The following is a 17,998-nucleotide window of genomic DNA, read 5'->3' as shown; positions in this document are numbered from 1 at the left end:
GTTTTAAACCCTTTGCAGAACAAGGGTAAGTTGGAACGGTGTGGAAAAGTTATGGCCTGCACGCCAAGGCACGCTACGCGAAATTTTCCCGTCCATCACGTCTTCAGACATATAACAGTTTTCCCAGTTTTTAAGACTGATAACACTGTCTTGTATTACGAATATAGTATTTCTATATTTCTTTAAATTAATTCGAAACAATCCTGAATAACATCAATGACACATATCACTGTTTCAGGCTATTTTCGAATGATCACCTTGAATCAAGATTTGGTTCTGAACAATAAATTTTTCTCCACCGAAATTTGATGAAGTATGAGCAAATGTTCATTAAGCTTAGTCATTATATTTCAAGAAATTCGTTAACTAAATAATTAGTTCTCGAGTCGAAATTCTTGTCTATGCAAGCTAGTCTAATTAGTTATCCGATAATCGTCTCAAGGATAAAAAATAAATATAACTTGAGAAATAGGTGGTTTCGTCTTCACTTACCTTTTGTTGATGAAGTTCTCCAAAAACTTCGGTTGATCTTCTCCTTCAAGTGGTAGAACGAAAATGATGACTGGTTCGTTTCTCAACTACCTCTATCCTAGACCGAGATTTAGCTAATTGTAGACTAGAAATCAAGATATAGTTTTGACAACTAAATTTGACAACAAGCTTGACATAGCAACACTTGTGAGTTCGACCGAGCAATGCTCTAACAAGGAGGTTATCTCATCGGTTATCTTAATCTTCTCCATTGTTGTCTCAAGATTTCACAGGTTTTTCTGACCGGATTTTAATTGAAGTTAAGATTCGGGTAGGCTAATATAGGTTATGTACATGTATCTAAATAAAACAAAATTTCATTACTAACGATTATTGGTTGCTTTTTTCTGTATTTTATTTTATAGATATGGTAGATCATTGCCATCATTGTTTCCTATTCACTCTTTGAGTAATTTATATTACCTATTTTTGGTGGTACTTCATTATCATTGAGTACATTACAAGGGCTATCTGTCTTCGACAATATTGATCAAATTAGACAAGATCAATAGAATTTCAAATCGATCGGAGCAATTCGAGCATATCATTGGAAGCATCTAAATTCTACGGTGAACGTCTTCCACTATGGTTTCAAACAATTATGACATCAAATTCCATGTCGGATTATGGATAATCAATATTTTCAAATTCCATGTCTATATAAACCTGACCGCGAAATATCAAACGACTCCGATTATAACCTCACTCCCATTTACTCTTGAAATCGTGAGAATTCAGTACAGTGGTTATATGCAGTGATCAGAAGCAAAAATTAGAATTTGGGGGTTTTTCACATACTTCAAGACTTCAAAACTGGGGTTTTAGGTTTGAGCAATTGCAATTCAAGATCAGCCAGGTATTTCCTTTTCCATCTCTTAATTTAGGGTTTTTGATCTACAAATAATTCTCTGCAAAGTTAGGGTTTAGGATTTTGGTTTCTTCTCGGATTGTTTCTTAGCAAATTGGAGATGAGGGTTCTGAACAACCAATTTTGGGGGTTTAATTTCTAAGGTATACTTTTGAATTTAGGTTATCCCTTAAAGACTGGAAGAATCAAGAAATGCACCGTATTTTAATGTGGAAGATAGAATCAGTAGGTTACCAGATGCACTAATTCATCACATCCTCTCTTTTATTGATACTAAATATGCTGTTCAAGCTAGTGTTTTGTCAAAAAGGTGGATGGGTATTTGGAAATCTCTACCTTTTCTAAGATTCAGCAGGAGGTCATTTTCGCGTGGCAAAGAACATGATCAGAAGTAAATATCTTTTGTGTACATGGTATTCATTCTTCGTGATGACTCTGATATTCAGAGATTTGTTTTACTTTTGTACAACATTGATAAACTCCAAGAGATGACACAAAATGTTAATAGAAGCAGTTTATATGGTGCAACAAATGAGATTATCACCTGGATTCCTTGAGGTATGGGTGCTTCCTCTCTTCCATGAATCAAACATCTTAATATATTTAGGGAAATGTTTTAAGTAAATGTCTAGTCCAAATTTTGAGAAGTCAAAAAAGCTGCTGCTTAACTAACCTGACGTTCATTAGATGATTGTCCATTTTTGTGTTTTTATCTCAAGTCTAGGATAAGGAGGACGAGTTGACACCAAAGATTATCAAAAGTTTGAGGCTGAATAAGTACTAACTAGGCCGGCCACATTGATCTCTGATATATATTTGTTCTATGAGCCTAAATGCTTCAACACTTTAACTTCTAAATGTTACAGAATACAACTTGTCCTAGAAAATTGTTATAGAAATAAACCTGCTTCTTTGATTAACATACGAATGAAGCCTTCTGAAATAGTTGGAGCCTAAACATCTTAAAGTTAAACAAAAGTCTCCAATTATTTGATGAACCCACATTCTAACACAACCTCAGGGAACTAACTTATATACTGCAAGACAATAAAATCACAAAATCCATCATCCTCATATCAGCCTGAATCCAGGTTCTAGTCCCCATTGAGCTCCGATATTGTAATTTTCCATGTTAGGGACTTTTAAACCTAAGCCGATCTATCAGTGATTAACTTCACAGGGAACATCTGAAAAAGTGATTAACTGCATTCATTGGGAACTGTTGGAAAGTGATCCTCTCTTAAGTATTCCTGGTTTACTAAAACTAGTAATATTTTAGCTGCTACACTATTTGAATTTTTTTTTCTTTTGTTTGTCAAGGTTCTCTCACAAGCTGCAGACTTGGTAGACTGTCAACCAACTCGCTTATGTAATCTACAGCATTTGATGCTGGAAATGTGGTTTGTAAGAGGTTGTTTGCGAAATATAGCATACTTAAGATTTCTCCTAACATAACTTGGATTGGGTTAGTACTTGAATCCAAGGAGGTAACTGCCAAGCCTTTCGTTTTTTTATTTTGTATGTTGTCGTTCCAACAGTTCTAATATATGACATTTATGATTTTCTTCTATCTCATTTGGTGACATTTATTTTTATGTAACATTTGTAAGTGATATCTGTTGCTGTGATTGTGTGGATATAGTCAAATTTAGCGGATGTTGGAGATGACTGGGAAGCAGGATTGTCATCGCCGGAAATGTTGTCTCAACTCAAGTATGTCCAGATTGAAAAAGCGGAAGGATGTGATGCTGAGCTCAAACTTCTGAGTTTTTTGTTGAAAAATGCGAAGGTTTTGGAGGAAGTTGCTATATTCTTTCGTTCTAGTGTTGGCTCAGCAGATAGAGTGAAACAAGTGAGACAATTTGGAGATAAGCTAAGAGCACTTCCAACAGCCTCTTCAAAAATCAAAATAATGTTGCTCTGACCAAATCATAGTAACAATTTGAAGATTCTGATGTATGTGCTGTCGTACTCGAACATGAAAAGACCGGACTTCCTTTGCTAGATCTAGTAGTTTGAGGTTTCTTCTTTTAGATTTTTTTTTCTGTTTTTCTGGAGATGTCTCCTTCTGTGATAAACAATGATGAAAATGTCTATTCGAGACTCCGTTAATTAAGACTGTTCTTCGTTGAAAGCATCATATCCTCTATAGATGGAAATGACCAAACAATACAGGAAGTAATTTTGTTATTTCCATCCCCATGAAGCCATAGGACATCCGTTGTTCCACTACCTAGATGGAAATGACCCGGCAAACAACAGCACCAAAAAAAACAAACAATACAATATTGTTCTTTCCCTGGATAATATTACTCCAAGCCCAATTAACATTTTCAATCCGAGTTAGGGGTGAGCATTTGGTCCGTAATCCGCGGATTTAACCGGGACTAATCGTTCATTTGTGGATGGATGTCCGGACCGTTCATTAATGGATTGGATGCGGATGGAATTTTTGAAATCCAACGGATAACGGATCGGATCCGGATGCAACCTTGAAAATCCGTTGGACATCCATATCCGTTAAATTAAGGGCATTTATATAGTTCTAGAAAATACTATGGATCATTTAGAAATTTTTAAGATGTTTGCTTGGGGTGATGTACATGACATTTTTATATTTGTATACATATATAGGATATGTAGATTTTATAAGGAACCATTTGTGTTCGCTTTATTTTCTTTACTATAATTTTAACTAAAACAAATCCAATGGATTATCCGCATCCAATCCGTCCATCCGTGTATCCATTGGATGCTAATCCGTTGGATATGGATTGGATGCGGATGCCAAATTTCAAATCCGTAGTGCAATGGATTGGATGCGGATGAGGCGAAAACCGGTCCATACCGGACCATGCTCACCCCTAATTCGAGTTGTGGTAAGTAGCCGTGCTTTGCACAAATCACTAGCTCATTCGAACAACGGGTTCATGATTTTTGACATGAGATTCCATTTACAGACAAAGAGAACAGTTTATGGTTGAATTACCATGTGGTCATCTAGTGACAAAAGACATGCAAGATTTGAATTTGATGAAACGGCTCATACGGGCTCACACCATCAAGTCATGCATTATTTGAAAATACGGGCTCACATCACTATGTAATTGTCCCTGTCTTAATGGCTGGGGTAAGCATGCCCTACCTACATTTATCTACGGATCCTGTCATCCAACCAAAATTACAGTTGACAAAGCTGTTGAGAATAGCATTAATGTTTCGTTATAGATCAATGAAGAAGACTTGCAAAAGAAAAACATGTTTTGCGCTCACAAGAAAGAATTATTGCGAATGAAATGTAACTTGTGGATGAGAGCAGTCAGCAGAAGCAAGCAGTAGTTAATCTCAGAAAAAAAGAAAAAGAAAAAAAAAAATGTTTCAATATCATTTTTTGAAATTCTATCGTCATTTTGACTTCTCGAGGAAATGTTGCGCATAACTAGCGTACATGGGCTTTTGCTTGCATGTTTATTTCCCTATATATTTGGAGAAATTAATGCATAAAGATATGGGCCATGCTGGATTTTGGCCTATTAAGGATGCGTTATTCATGTAATTTTTCTCCATTTCTGGGTGGTTCAATAGGGATAGATGAATTCCAGCCTTCATCCTTGTTGTTTTATAATGATGCATTATGATGGTTAACAGCGATGAATAAAACTTCTGCCAGCACTGCAAGCAACAAATACCGGGGATATCATCACAGCAATGTCAGGTATGACTTTATGTTATGGGTTTGTGGCTGTTAATTAAGATTTCACCAGAGATCATCAAAACATGATTATCAAATATTATTACGGTTCCATCAGAAAGTTTTTTTTTTTATTAGTAGATGGGAAATGGAAAAAACGTGTTTCACGCTCAAATTAGGGTTTTCTGGGTGGAGAAATAAAATGAGCCAACTCACCATTTTTAAACCGAGTTGATGGAGTGATCAATTCATTTCATTTGTTTCTTAAGCAACTCGGTTAGGTATAAATGCAAGTCCGTTTTGAGTTCCCTTAGACGCCTCTGGAAATGTTGAACTCCCTTCGGCATATTAGCAAAGTCTCCTATTCTCTTATGATTCAGTAAATAGACCTGTTTGCAGGAGTTCTATAACTGTCCTATGATGGGACTTTTACTTAAACTGGTAGAGTGCAGTTGCCTCGCTATGGCCTGTAATTCACTTCCCGGGATAACATGCGGAAAGTTACTTATATGCATTTGAGAGGGCAGAGCATGGAAATCCATCATTTTCACTTTCACATAACTAGCAATCAATTATGTCATCATATGATTAAGTCAGAACTTATGTCCCTGCCTGCCTGCCTGCTTTGATAATCTTGACAGATTTTTATAGTTTATTTGTTGCACTGCTTATTTGTAGTCAGTCACTGTTGGCGCTGCCCACGTGGTACAGGATCATAGTATTTTTCCTTCTTGATTTTCTTGGCCAACTTCTAATTAAAAACACAACAAAAATCTTTGATTTGTTGGTGTGGCAATGAATCATTGATTTCGCAACACAGATCCATGACATGGGAATTGCCGTGAGAGTACAAGAAATTTGGCAAGTCCAATGTTTGAAAGTCTCCTCTATCTGTTCCCATTCTAGTTTAATGAGTATACGCAATCGGCAGATATCATATTCCTGTTTCTATTTCTTATTTTTCTCTGCATATGCCATTTTCGTACCTGTTTTTGTTATTTTTGAAAGATATGTCAATCTCAATCTTGATATTCTTCGAAGGATATGTCACTTTCGTTGTAATAGTAGAGTTGAATTACCAAAACGTGACTGTATTGAGAGCCTCTCGTTAGCTCTCTTCAATCTCCTATATACATGGGGAGAAAATGAGAAGAACCACAACACTATCAAAGGCCGGCCATAAAACTAGATTTGCATCACAATATGGATTTACGGTTTTCTCTCATCTTATTAATAATCGCAGCGAGTTTTGCAGAGAACTGTGCAACGAAAGGTGGTATCAATGAGATTATCAACAACAAAAAGTTGAAGAATCGTTCGTTCTTGGGTCTTGTAGTTCCAAATTCATTCGAATTGGGTCCTCTTCTTCAATCTTCAAGCTTTGTTGCTGATCCATCTGTGCCATACTTGGATTTTTCAGGTAAGTTAGTTAAGACATGCAGCTTCATTCTTTTGACCTTTTCTGGTCAGAAATGCTATTTTGCTCCCTATTCATCTCTTTTGCGTGAGTCTGCATTACTTGTAAGGTTTTTCTATAAATAGTTAGTAGTATAATTTACCATAGATTGATTCCGTTTGAACTGGTTTCAAGGATGTTGTCATTTTTCAAAAACATTTCAATAAACCTAACTTGTGTGTGGATCACAAAATCTCCGACAGAAAGTTCAAAGCTAACATGTTGGAGTTCTTTTCTTTCTTTTGGTCTTATGTAGAAGCTAGGAACCCTCCCCTGTCACTTGTCAAGTGGTAGCTAGCACCATTAATTTTTCCAAGTATCTGTCAAGTGTCAAAAACCTACCCCGAAAAAAAAATTCTTCGAATGAACCCGTCAATTTGGTTTTATTCAACAGAAAAGAAAATGGATCATTGTCCAAATATTTTTAAAACATGGTTCAAATGGACGAGTAAAAGTTCTTATGGGTGAAATGGATAACGAGGATGAAACTGGATTCATCCTGACTTAAACTTAAAAAATAGCAAGGATGAAACTGGATGTATCCTGATGCAAATTAAAAATAAGAAAAAATATTTAAAAATGTGTATGGTGAAACTGTTTAAATCCTGACTATTTTTACATTTTTGTCCATTTAAACAATATCAAAATCTAAATGTCCTTTTCACCCATGAATTGTTGGTTTTGGTCTTTTTAACCAATTTTGTGTTTATTCGAGTATGTATATCAGAAGTCTCTGGCAGGACATTCTAGGGAACAAATGTGCTCACAAAACTTAATGTGGCCTTAAAATCGGAATGATCAAGTTGATCTTATTTGATATGCAGGAAGAAGATTTCGTTTCGGAAAAGTGGAGAACAAAAATGTTGTTATGGTCATGACGGGATTGGGTATGGTAAGATATGTTTGGCTCATATGCATACTATGAGAACATCCTGATTTTGTGCTCTTTTTAAAAAAAGACAAAATTTGTCTTTTTCTTGCGAAATTCCTAACTTTTTTTTGAATTTTTTTTTCAGTTTCTAAAATGTAGATGTACAGTTAAATGCAGGTATAGCGACGGAATTGCTACTAAGTCTGTTCAAGGTGGAATCAGTGTTGCATTTTGGAATTGCAGGAAATGCAGATCCTAAACTCCATGTCGGAGACGTTGTTATTCCTCAGTATTGGTCTCATACTGGCCTTTGGAACTGGCAGCGATTCGGAGATGGCCCTAATGATGAACTAGCACTGGAGTCTAACGGGGACTACACTAGAAAATTTGGTTACCTTAAATTCTCTGATTACAAAACTCAAAAGAATACAAAGGCCAAGAAGTCCACCGCGTCTGACAACCTTTTGAACAATGTTTGGTACCAACCGGAGGAAATCTTTCCCGTAGATGGGACTCCTGAAGTTCGACAGCACGCCTTTTGGGTTCCTGTGGATGGAAAATATTACGAATTAGCGAAGAAGCTCGAGGTGAGTGCATAGTGTCAGTACTTTCCAGAATCTAACTTTTGTTTAGTTCTAATTCTGGTTCAGGGTTCAGAATTTGGAGTTCGAATTTCATAAGTTTTTTTTTTTTTTTTTTGCAGGGCATGAAGTTGGAGGGGTGCGTAAACTCGACCTGTTTGCATAGGCCACCACAGGTTGTTAGAGTAGCTAGAGGATGTAGTGCAGACATATTTGTCGATAATGCAGCATATAGAGAATTCCTACATTCAAAATTCAATGTTACACCTCTTGACATGGAATCTGCCGCAGTTGCCTTAGTTTGTTTGCAACATAAGACTCCTTTCATTACAATTAGAGCTTTATCTGATTTGGCTGGTGGTGGTTCTGCTGAATCCAATGAAGCTGATGTTTTTGCCTCTCTTGCAGCTGAAAATGCTGTCGAAGTTCTGGTTAAATTCATAACCTTATTGCCTTAAATTTAATCATGTGTAGTTGCAAATGTAATGTAACTTTTATTTTTCTGCAATTTTCATTTTGTTCTTCTAATAATGTAATATGACGTATTTCGTGATTCAGAAAATACGAAATATCATTCGATTTCCATAGGCCCTTCGTTAATTTTCAAGCTTTCTGTGTTTCTATCATTTCTGCACTATTTGACGGCTTAAGTTGAGTTCCAAGAAGAACATTACTATCTCAAAGGCGGACAAAACCGTGCATACCCGTCTTTTGTGGCGACGAATCTAACTAAAGGAACACCAAAAATGCAGGATTTATATGAAGCCAATATGCAATTATTGCAAGTTCAAAATTAGTGAGTTCATCACGTTTTACATCTGTACGTATCAGTTGTACAACCAACTGGTAAGTTCTCAAATTTGCACAACCAAACGTGAGCCGTGCTATGCACAAATTACTGTCACACATGATTTCTATTTCTGTTGAGGAACCGATTCATGATCTTGTCAGGCGATATTCAAACACACAAACCAGTTCATGGTCGATTTACCATGTGGTCACACATAGTGACGGACAGAACTCAGAAATGCATGATATGGCTCATATGGGACCAGAGCCGATCCTGTGACTAAAAGGGCCCTGTGCGATTTTTTTTTTACAGAGCCTTTTATAAAGTCAATTTTTTCTTTTGATAATTTTACAACGGCAATAAGCAAAAAATGTCGATAATTTATAGAATTATTTACTATGATGCACTAGATAATACGTTATGTCAAGCCGGAGCAGTAATACTTTTTGTTAATGTCTACCTACAAGAACAAGAATATCCGAGGGAACTCCAAATGTGGGTACAGATGTAAGTGTTGTATAACATAAGAGGTACTCAATAATATATAAAATATTACAAAAAAAAATATCGATAGCCTAGTGGATTACGATACTTGTAATGTGAATAATGTAAGTGTTGCTCATTCTACTCTTACTCTTATTTTGAGTTTGAGTATCCATCATTAAAGGCTTTCCTAAATAGCTAGCAATCGTGCCCAATCCTTTGTTGTTCCACATGAATAGTGGAACGTTTCTGAAATTCATCCATACTGGAATTGATTTTAGTGTAGCAATTTCTTGTTCTACTGTTTTAGACCAAGGCTTAACAATAAACAATCTATTTGAAATAAACATAGAGCCCATTTCTAAAACCTTAATTCTATCTTCCGGTAATTGAAATTCGAAAATAAACATGTTGTCACCGTGAATAATCGTGTTCATATTACCTTTAGGTTTCCAGGCTCGGTTGACAGCATTTCGAACCCAATTGAAATTTAATCTGCTTCCTACAAAAGCTCCGATGACCCTATCCTCACATTGCCGGATATCTTCATCAAAAATTTCATACAGAATGTCCATAGACATCTTACCATCAACTACTGGGTATGAATAGAAATCCATATCAGCTGAAATAACTGAATCCTTCTTCTTATCGAAAAGTGAAGACAAAGATGCTGGAGATCCTTTAGATCCAGAATGAGGAAAATTTTCAAAACCGGAGGAGATACACTACGAAGCGAAAATTTTCAGGCAACCATTCCTCTACATTTACTAGCCACACTTGTTGTGTCTGGTTTGAAGCACATCGTTTAGCAAAAACTTCACGGACCCCCGACCCAGATGTAAATCGGAACATAATTGGCCGAATTGCTAAAAAGGCATGGGGTATCTTTGGCGGTGGAGATTGGACTTAAAGGTATAAGTAAATGTCATTTACCAGTTTCAGGTCTTCAGGTTCCTTAACAGCTAGTTTTGGTTTTGTGCAGGTTAATGGTCCTTTGCTATTATTTTCATTATTTTTTTAAGGTGTGGTGCTGATGTTAGGGCAATTAGGGAGGGTGCATCGTTCATAAGAAAAATCCTTAAACTGACCTTGATTCTGGTCCTCAGACCATCAAAGATTCGGATGATTTCTCCAACCAGGATTATAAGTTTCTGAATATGGGTGTTTGACAATTATGAAATCTAGCGTTATTATAAAAAGCATTGACTTGATCTTCATTATTCTAGCCTTCCCAAAAAGGTTCCAGGACCGGAATTATAGATTTATGAATATGGGTCACATTTTGACGGTTATAGAATCTAGCGTTATTACAAGAGCGAACCTCGGGAATATTTGTTATTCCGTGGAAAGGTGCAACTCTTCCAAAAGCTAACAGCCATGTGCGTTCCTGACTCGTTGTAATTCAGTAAGTTCACTGCTTCCGTTCCGGACCAAAATACCCTCACAAAACCCTGAAAGGAAATGGTTTCTCTTATTCGAACTAGACAAACAAATCCTGAATCATTTTTAAGGTACGATCTTTCTCTTCTCTGGATCCAGGAAAAAAATTACTTTCTCTCTTTGTCTCAAAACTTTAGAGAAATCAACGACGGTGTTTAAGATTTTATCTTGAAATGCTTAATTCTTTGGGGTTTGGTTAGATAAGATTTGGTGCTCTTGACAAACAATAAACGGATCACCGAGAGATGTAGGAAGAATGGGTACTAATTTAATTAATGTTGAGGTTGGTTTTATAACTGAGAAATCAACAAAAAGGAGAGGTTGCATGTGTGCTACTACCACCTTCGGATTTAAGGGATTGAGGGATTGATTTCTGAATTCTTTTACCTCCTTATATGATTAGGGAACTTGGGTTCTTTTTAGAACTCGAATTTGCAGGGAAGGGGGAACATTTCAAAGGTTTTCTAACACAACACCGTGGTGTCTTATCACCACAAGTTCCTGCAAATGTTCGATAAAAAGCCTGAACGAAGAGAAAGGGATAAAAGTTATTATTGCTTCCTCTACTTACTTCAGTAGTGGTAGGGGTGATTTGCTGGTGGGGTTTGATAAATTTTTTATCATTCACAACATAAGGTATGTAGCTTATTAAATTTATAAATATTTGTGAATTGAAATTACTCTCTGGGCTAGCATCCATATTTCTGTGTGGTACATATGTAACCATACTAAAAATGTTGTTTATTGTAGTTTCAATCTAGTTATAGATTTTAATGTTCTGAATTCATATCGTTTTGATTTTGGAAAAAATGTATTAAGATCCGACTTCGTTGTTGTTTTCTTGGTGTTCACTCATTCATGATCTTATCATGTGAAGAGAATGTACATGGTGTGACAAGTTAATAATTCATGTTGTTTGGCAAAAAATTAATCAATATGCATGGGATATTTAAGGTCCAATCCATCAATTTTATCTAACTTATTTTGGTTAGTGCTACTACTACAGTGGAATCTAGATAGAAGGGAAGTGATCAATTTTCTACAAACATGAATAAGCTCATATCATACATACGGTTGTCATTTTAATTACTACTGCTATTGAAGTCTAGTTTCTCTTATTACTCTCAAAATAAGTTGTTATCGATGGATTGCTAAAATCATTTATTATTGTGGCTACTTGAGTTTCAATGTTAGAAATATTTGGAAACTTAGTCCAGATGATGAAACTATTGTATGATGTGTGTACTGCAAATCTTATTGGATTGTGTAGTATGTGTTGTATGATCTTTTTGCGATGAATGTTGAGGTCTCCCCACAACTGATTGCTAAGTTGATTAGCACATGAATCACAATATTATTGAATAGCGCTAGATGAGTAAATAGTATTATTCTTTATTCTATATATTATTATTCTTTATTCTATATATGTTCGGATAGCACGGGAAGTGCAGTACTATGAATAACATGGGAAGTGAAGTATTATATTTGGAGAGATCAATCATTCACATACTTCCCTTGATGTTTTTGACATTTGCTTGTGTTGATCTTAGTAACAACTCTAAATACATGGATGGTATGAGTTAGAGTTATTGCTATTTTGAATGGCATTTGTGTTGGAGGATATATTGTACCCCTAACAATGTTGTTAAAACTATTGTTTGTACCACTGATGCTTATAACTTCAATTGGATTTCAGAGTTTTTAGCTTTTTTGAACCATAGTGTACCACTGATGGTTATAACTTCAATTAAATTTCAGAATATTGTTCCGTGAACGATGGTTTCTCATCTCTGTCAGAGATCTAACGATTGAAATCTTTTGTTTAAACTGGTCTCTTTTGATTCCCATATAAAGGTATGCTAACTCTTTTATATGTTCTTTGCCAAGTTACAATTTAAACTGGTCTTTTTGATTCCCATATAAAGGTATAAAGGTATGCTAACTCTTTTACATGTTCTTTGCCAAAGTTACAAACCGAGCGGCTTCAAAGCCTTACAGAAAAATAAACTCTTAAAATAACAAAATTGACACTGTATGAATGTGATGGAAGAAAGGGGAACTATTTTATCCAAAAATGTAATCATGCGCTTTTTCTTGGAAATTGATATAAAAGTGACATTCCGTGGTTAACTGATGGCTTTTTGGGAAGGACGTCACGCTCCATTAAAGAGGAGTAGGCTTCACTTGGATTCTTATTGTCCAAAAAAAAGTTATGGGATACCCTAACATATAAACAAAATGTCTAGATTATCCTTGAACTAAAATAAAAATTTAAAAACCTAATTTTTTCTATTTCAATTCACAAAAAAACAGCTCCTCTATTCACAAAAAAACAGCTCCTCTTCCTTCTCACTAATTTCAATTCAACTTCAATTCACTTCATCATTGCGATTACATCTAGGTTCGCTAGACGTAATTTCAGAACTTACATCCTTCGCACTAATTTCAGTTCAATTCAATTCACTTTTACATCCTTCGCACTAATTTCAGTTCAATTCAATTCACTTCATCGTTGCGATTACATCTAGGTTCGTTAGCCGTAATTTCAGAACTTACGTCCAGGTTTGGATGAATTCAAACCGTAGAATTAGCTTGCATGTTTACGTCCAGGTTCCTTTTAATTCCAACTGTTTATCTTATAAGCTAACCTAGACGTAATTCTTCCTGGATGTTTTAGAAGAAGCTTCAAAATGGATTACATCTAGGTTTATAATGTAATTTTTCAAGATGTAATCTTCCATGTCTAGGTTCGCGAAGTAAACTTTCTCTTCTACGTCTAGGTTCGTGAAATTTTTTTTCCAAACGTATTTGAAGTGTTTGGCACGACATATTACCAAACATCTGGGTTTTTGAAGTGTTTGGCATGGGTTTAGTTATTTAGTTGTTACAAAATTATTTGAGATAAAGAGCTTTTGATATTACTTATGTGTGACCCATTTTTGTCTTGTTATGTGAAGCCCCCTCTTAAGAAATGTGGCACCCCAATAATAGCCTACTTTCTTTTACCCATTATTCCAGCCTTTCCAAAAAAACTCCACTTTACCATTAGTGTGACTCACTTTTAAAGCTTCTAACCTTTTTGCTGTAGCAAACATCTAATTCAGAGCCTCCTTCTACCATATTAATGTCTCCTCTATGGTTTCATTCGACAATGTTATTGCTTCATCCCGAATAGTCCTATTTTCCCCCCACGTCGATAAGGAGCTAAAAGATCAACTACTTTGATCCCTGTTTCAAAAATAGATAATTTTGTATCTAATTATATAAAGGCAGGCGCGGATCTATGAATAACTATTTGGTTTTCAAACCCAAACGGTACACAAATTCTATGGTTGTAGTGGGATAATCTAAACCCTCATCAAAAATCCGAACTAACCTAGACTTTTCTAACCATGATGATCTTCAGCTAGTCTTAGTGAAACAATGAAACAATAAAATGAAACAATAAAATGAAACTAAAGTTTTTAGTCAGATTTTTGACTTAGAAAATGTTATGCTGATATGAAAGCTCCGATCTCAATAAATACTGAGAAGAAGCTACTACGGACAACACACTATATGAGTTGTTTTAGTCTTCATGTCCACAAGTTATCCGAACACACCAGCTAACAGGACACAAGTATGGCATACCGTCCAAACTCAAAACATGATCCGAAACAAACTGAACAATCGCCACAATTAGCAAGAAAAAATCAAAAATATAGGCCGAATCAGTATAAAATGCCATATCGCCTCAGTTTGTCATATGAATATATAGTTTCCCAAGTGGTTATCCCTGTAAACAGGGTCTCAACTAATTGGAATAAAAATTTCATACACAAATCTATCAAAAAGATGAACAAAACTAAGCTCAGATATATTTCAACTTCTCTATCAGGAATTTTCTGAAGCAGAACTGCCATCACTGCCAAATTTCCAAATGAATTCAATCAGATAACCGAATAAAATATCCAAACCCTAAATCGTTTAGTCTATCAATAATGGCTCATATCAAGAAATTCAACCATTTTACCTTTTTAGCTTCATAGATTACTCTCAGAAGCGCGGGTATTTTGTAATCATAGCCAATTTTATGATCAAAGACTAGGACGTAAAACATTTACTCATAATCTAACAAAAATTCAGATTCAATAGATGTAGCCAGAGTTTTTAGAGGTAAAACATTCGGAATAAGTAAACCCCCACGTGTAACCAGACCAATTTTCATATTTTCATCTATGACTGAGCAAATCTAAGTAGATTATTTGATTAGTAAGCTCAAAGGTGTGGAGAGGCAACAATAATCAAAGAAAAGGGATGTCTTCTTCAGGTTATGTATTTTCAATCTGAGAGCTTTGTCACAACACAGCAAAAAGATGACACAAGATGGAGGCAGCAAATTCACAGAGCAAAGGGACTGCCCTTTTAAAAACACAAACAATTTATGCACTGCAGAATTCAGAAAAATGGATTTATGTAATAACACAAAAAAAAAAAAAAAAAAAAAACAGACATTAAATTTGTGAGTGTAAAGATGGATCAGAGTACTGGCTTGGAAAACCTCTTCTGTTGAGAAAGAGATTTAAACAAAACGCACATTATAATCATAGTCGATAATATGGGGAAAGAATCATCACCTCCATCTTACTCAACATCTAAACCTAGCCGGAAATTAAAAAGTAAGAGTGTGTCTCAGACATCCAAGGAAGGATAGAACAGCATTAACTCTCAAACCCGGCGAAAGGCGAAAGCTCTTAGGCGGCAACTGCGAATGTTCTTGAGAAACAAGCCTTTGTTTTATCATCATCGACACTCAAATTCTTACAATACAAAAAGATAAATTAACCAGCAATATTATACCTGAACTACAGAAAAAATCAAAATCTACAGACAGATCAAATGGTAAGGAATGATCAGATAGGAGCGAAAGACTAATTTCTGTTTAAATTAATCAGAGACGAATCTCATCTGAACTATGCAACAATCATCACTTCAATCCTCCTTCACCATCAAAATCAATTGGATAATAACATAAATCTTAAAAATAATAAAAAACAAATTGATAGATAATTTTATTAATCAAAGAAAAAAGGCTTCATAGAGAAGATTAGGTTAATCAACATAGAATAGATTCAGCCATATGCTTGTCTATAAATTTCTTTAATCATAAGCCCCTTCTAAAACTTGAAAAAAAAAACCTAAATCATATCAAATACTTGAAAAACAACGAAATCAAACAATAAGAAATAGACTAAATCAAATATTTGAAAAACAATGAAATCCAGGGATTCAACTCAGAATATGGGTGGTGATATATAGAGTGGTCGGCAAGGCCATGATTAACAGCCATTACGACGAACGAGACCATTACAATATCGTCATTGTCAAATCCCCCAGTTATTTCAATCTACTCAATGAAAACCTTAAGTTATTCTGAAGAAAAAAGATTAAAACCCTAATTTTTCTAATCTAGAAAACGAAAGATGAGAAACCCTACTTGAGGCGGCGAGACAGAAATAGATTTAGTTTTTTGGCTTCTCCAATGAGCGATATTTATTGGAGCAAAACAGATAGGATTTCGCTGAATATTAACAGGCTGGGCCTGTGTGAGTTAGGTCAATTTAGTTATGGGCATCTACTACGAGAAGCTAGAGCCTACTAATAAACATCCCGGATCGGTTCGGGTTCAGCCCCATCCACATCCAATCCAACACACAGATTTCAAAATCCGTGGACGGATTCGATCTTGCTGAGCCCAGTGAATATCAGCTGGTCATTTTCGTTCTTCAAACGTTTGATGCCGTCTAATGTCCTAGGTTCGAATTCCCGATGGCGCAATACTATGGAATTTGACATGTAAGGTATAGTTAGGTTGCCTCTTTGCCGTACAATTAGCCCCCCTATTTGTTTCGATTGCCCCTTTGCCATATAATTACCTCCTACGGAATTTGACTAGCACGATAACTTGTTCAACTAATATAGTGGTATGTTGTTGGAGCTTAGCTTGTTAGGCTTCCAACAAGTTTCTTGTAATAATATTCTTTAGAACTCGTAGTTAAAAAAATAATAAGTAGAACACCACTGCCACGGTGGGGAAGGCTGATCGAACAAAAGCAAAACACCGCTGAAATGGAACTGTTAAAAATAAAAGTACGAGCAAATTCACAGTATAGTAAACGGCTAAATAAGAAGCAAATTAGATGCTTCCACGGTGACGTTTCTTTTGGAGGTGCCTTAGCTTTGTGAATATTTTTGTTTTCTAATATACTGGACTTGAACCAAAAAAAATGCGGCAAGGCTACAATGTGGTCGGGCCATATACTTCAAATATGTGGTCCATTTTTAAATGCTGACACGTCGTACAAAACAGGAAAAAACTTGGAAAACAGTATTATTACCTAACCGTTTCTCTTTTTACTTTTTTTTAACTTCCTATTTTTCTCAAAAAATAGAGCAGTTAAGGGGATTTGGAGGGGACGGATATTTTAGTTAAATAGGTGTCAGAAAATAAAGAGGGGCCACATACAAAATGTGTGTGGCCCGACCACATCCTAGTCGGGGCGAAAAAAATGCAGCTTTCGAGCGAGTTTCTAGGGATGCACAGACGAAACCGACCGAAACCGGCTAAATTTGAACCAAATGCGAGCCGAACCGTTGATTTCGGCTAGGTCAATAGTTCAAGAAGTCATAATCATTGGATTTTCGGCTCGGTCAACTGTTGTAGTGTCAAAACGACTGATCAAACTGGTTTTTAACCAATAGATTACAGTCGTTCATCTTACTAGACCGTGACCATCCATGTGTCACCTTTACATATGAAAGAAAACCTATCTCCTAAGGCAAACTCCTATGGTATGGATTTAAAATCAACCATAACTTAAGGAGTATCCATAAATATAGGGATCCTTATCAATAACTGGAGAAAAAATTCACTATGGATAAATCAAAATGATGATCTATCTGGTCACTAATTATCCGGACACTAGGAAGAAAAAAATCCGAAAAAAACAATCCGGCTCCTCAAAGACCGAATGATCCTTCCTTTTAAATTTTAAGATTATCAACGCTTATAAACGTGCCTCTCTCGAACAGAAAATGTTACCTTTAGAAATAAACCATTGCTATTATTTTGGGACGCATATAAACATCACTAACCACATATATCAAAAAAAAAAACTATCATACGGTCATCCAGTGACCGGATGAGGAAAAAGTTTAAAAATATATATATATCCGGACATTCAATGTCCGGATGGCATATCCGGTCACCCTATGACCGGATGGACTTTCCATATCAACCTCTTCAAA

General features: G+C 35.7%; 1 protein-coding gene, 1 long non-coding RNA gene, 6 other non-coding genes and 1 pseudogene across 9 annotated transcripts; 2 read left to right on the top strand and 7 right to left on the bottom strand.

Annotated features, from left to right (window-relative positions):
- The first annotated feature begins 985 nt into the window (after positions 1-985).
- Positions 986-3,525, top strand: LOC113304027. 2 transcript variants are annotated; one of them, XR_003337988.1, is made up of 4 exons: positions 986-1,387; positions 1,561-1,957; positions 2,720-2,886; positions 3,042-3,525. It is a non-coding gene; the product is annotated as an uncharacterized LOC113304027 (long non-coding RNA). The 2 variants fall into 2 exon arrangements; XR_003337987.1 differs by having other exon boundaries at positions 986-1,957.
- Positions 3,526-6,256: 2,731 nt separating this feature from the next.
- LOC113304802 (5'-methylthioadenosine/S-adenosylhomocysteine nucleosidase-like) lies at positions 6,257-8,605 on the top strand. The gene is made up of 4 exons (XM_026553941.1): positions 6,257-6,510; positions 7,371-7,438; positions 7,585-8,004; positions 8,121-8,605. The coding sequence occupies exons 1-4, from the start codon at positions 6,294-6,296 to the stop codon at positions 8,454-8,456; spliced, it is 1,041 nt and encodes a 346-aa protein (XP_026409726.1). The 5' UTR covers positions 6,257-6,293; the 3' UTR covers positions 8,457-8,605.
- A 5,592-nt stretch (positions 8,606-14,197) lies between these two features.
- LOC113307342 lies at positions 14,198-14,304 on the bottom strand. Its single transcript, XR_003339125.1, has one exon. It is a non-coding gene; the product is annotated as a small nucleolar RNA snoR97 (small nucleolar RNA).
- A 250-nt stretch (positions 14,305-14,554) lies between these two features.
- LOC113307285 lies at positions 14,555-14,624 on the bottom strand (annotated as a pseudogene).
- A 68-nt stretch (positions 14,625-14,692) lies between these two features.
- Positions 14,693-14,778, bottom strand: LOC113307365. The gene has a single exon (XR_003339145.1). It is a non-coding gene; the product is annotated as a small nucleolar RNA U36a (small nucleolar RNA).
- Positions 14,779-15,224: 446 nt separating this feature from the next.
- On the bottom strand, positions 15,225-15,333 carry LOC113307287. Its single transcript, XR_003339080.1, has one exon. It is a non-coding gene; the product is annotated as a small nucleolar RNA Z103 (small nucleolar RNA).
- A 45-nt stretch (positions 15,334-15,378) lies between these two features.
- On the bottom strand, positions 15,379-15,502 carry LOC113307003. The gene has a single exon (XR_003338974.1). It is a non-coding gene; the product is annotated as a small nucleolar RNA SNORD14 (small nucleolar RNA).
- A 93-nt stretch (positions 15,503-15,595) lies between these two features.
- On the bottom strand, positions 15,596-15,690 carry LOC113307297. Its single transcript, XR_003339089.1, has one exon. It is a non-coding gene; the product is annotated as a small nucleolar RNA snR60/Z15/Z230/Z193/J17 (small nucleolar RNA).
- Positions 15,691-15,980: 290 nt separating this feature from the next.
- On the bottom strand, positions 15,981-16,077 carry LOC113307301. Its single transcript, XR_003339092.1, has one exon. It is a non-coding gene; the product is annotated as a small nucleolar RNA Z43 (small nucleolar RNA).
- Between the last annotated feature and the right edge of the window lie 1,921 nt (positions 16,078-17,998).

Source organism: Papaver somniferum, chromosome 8 (assembly GCF_003573695.1).
Source record: "Papaver somniferum cultivar HN1 chromosome 8, ASM357369v1, whole genome shotgun sequence".
NCBI lineage: Eukaryota > Viridiplantae > Streptophyta > Magnoliopsida > Ranunculales > Papaveraceae > Papaver > Papaver somniferum.
The sequence above is the reverse complement of the archived record's forward strand: the minus strand, read 5'-3'. Positions and strand labels throughout refer to the sequence as shown.

Excerpts from the sequence above, each read along its gene's own strand:
- LOC113304802 (XM_026553941.1), top strand. The coding sequence starts at position 6,294 with ATGGATTTACGGTTTTCTCTCATCTTATTAATAATCGCAGCGAGTTTT. Across the intron at positions 6,511-7,370 it reads GCCATACTTGGATTTTTCAG|GAAGAAGATTTCGTTTCGGA; the intron begins GTAAGTTAGTTA and ends TTTGATATGCAG. Across the intron at positions 8,005-8,120 it reads AATTAGCGAAGAAGCTCGAG|GGCATGAAGTTGGAGGGGTG; the intron begins GTGAGTGCATAG and ends TTTTTTTTGCAG.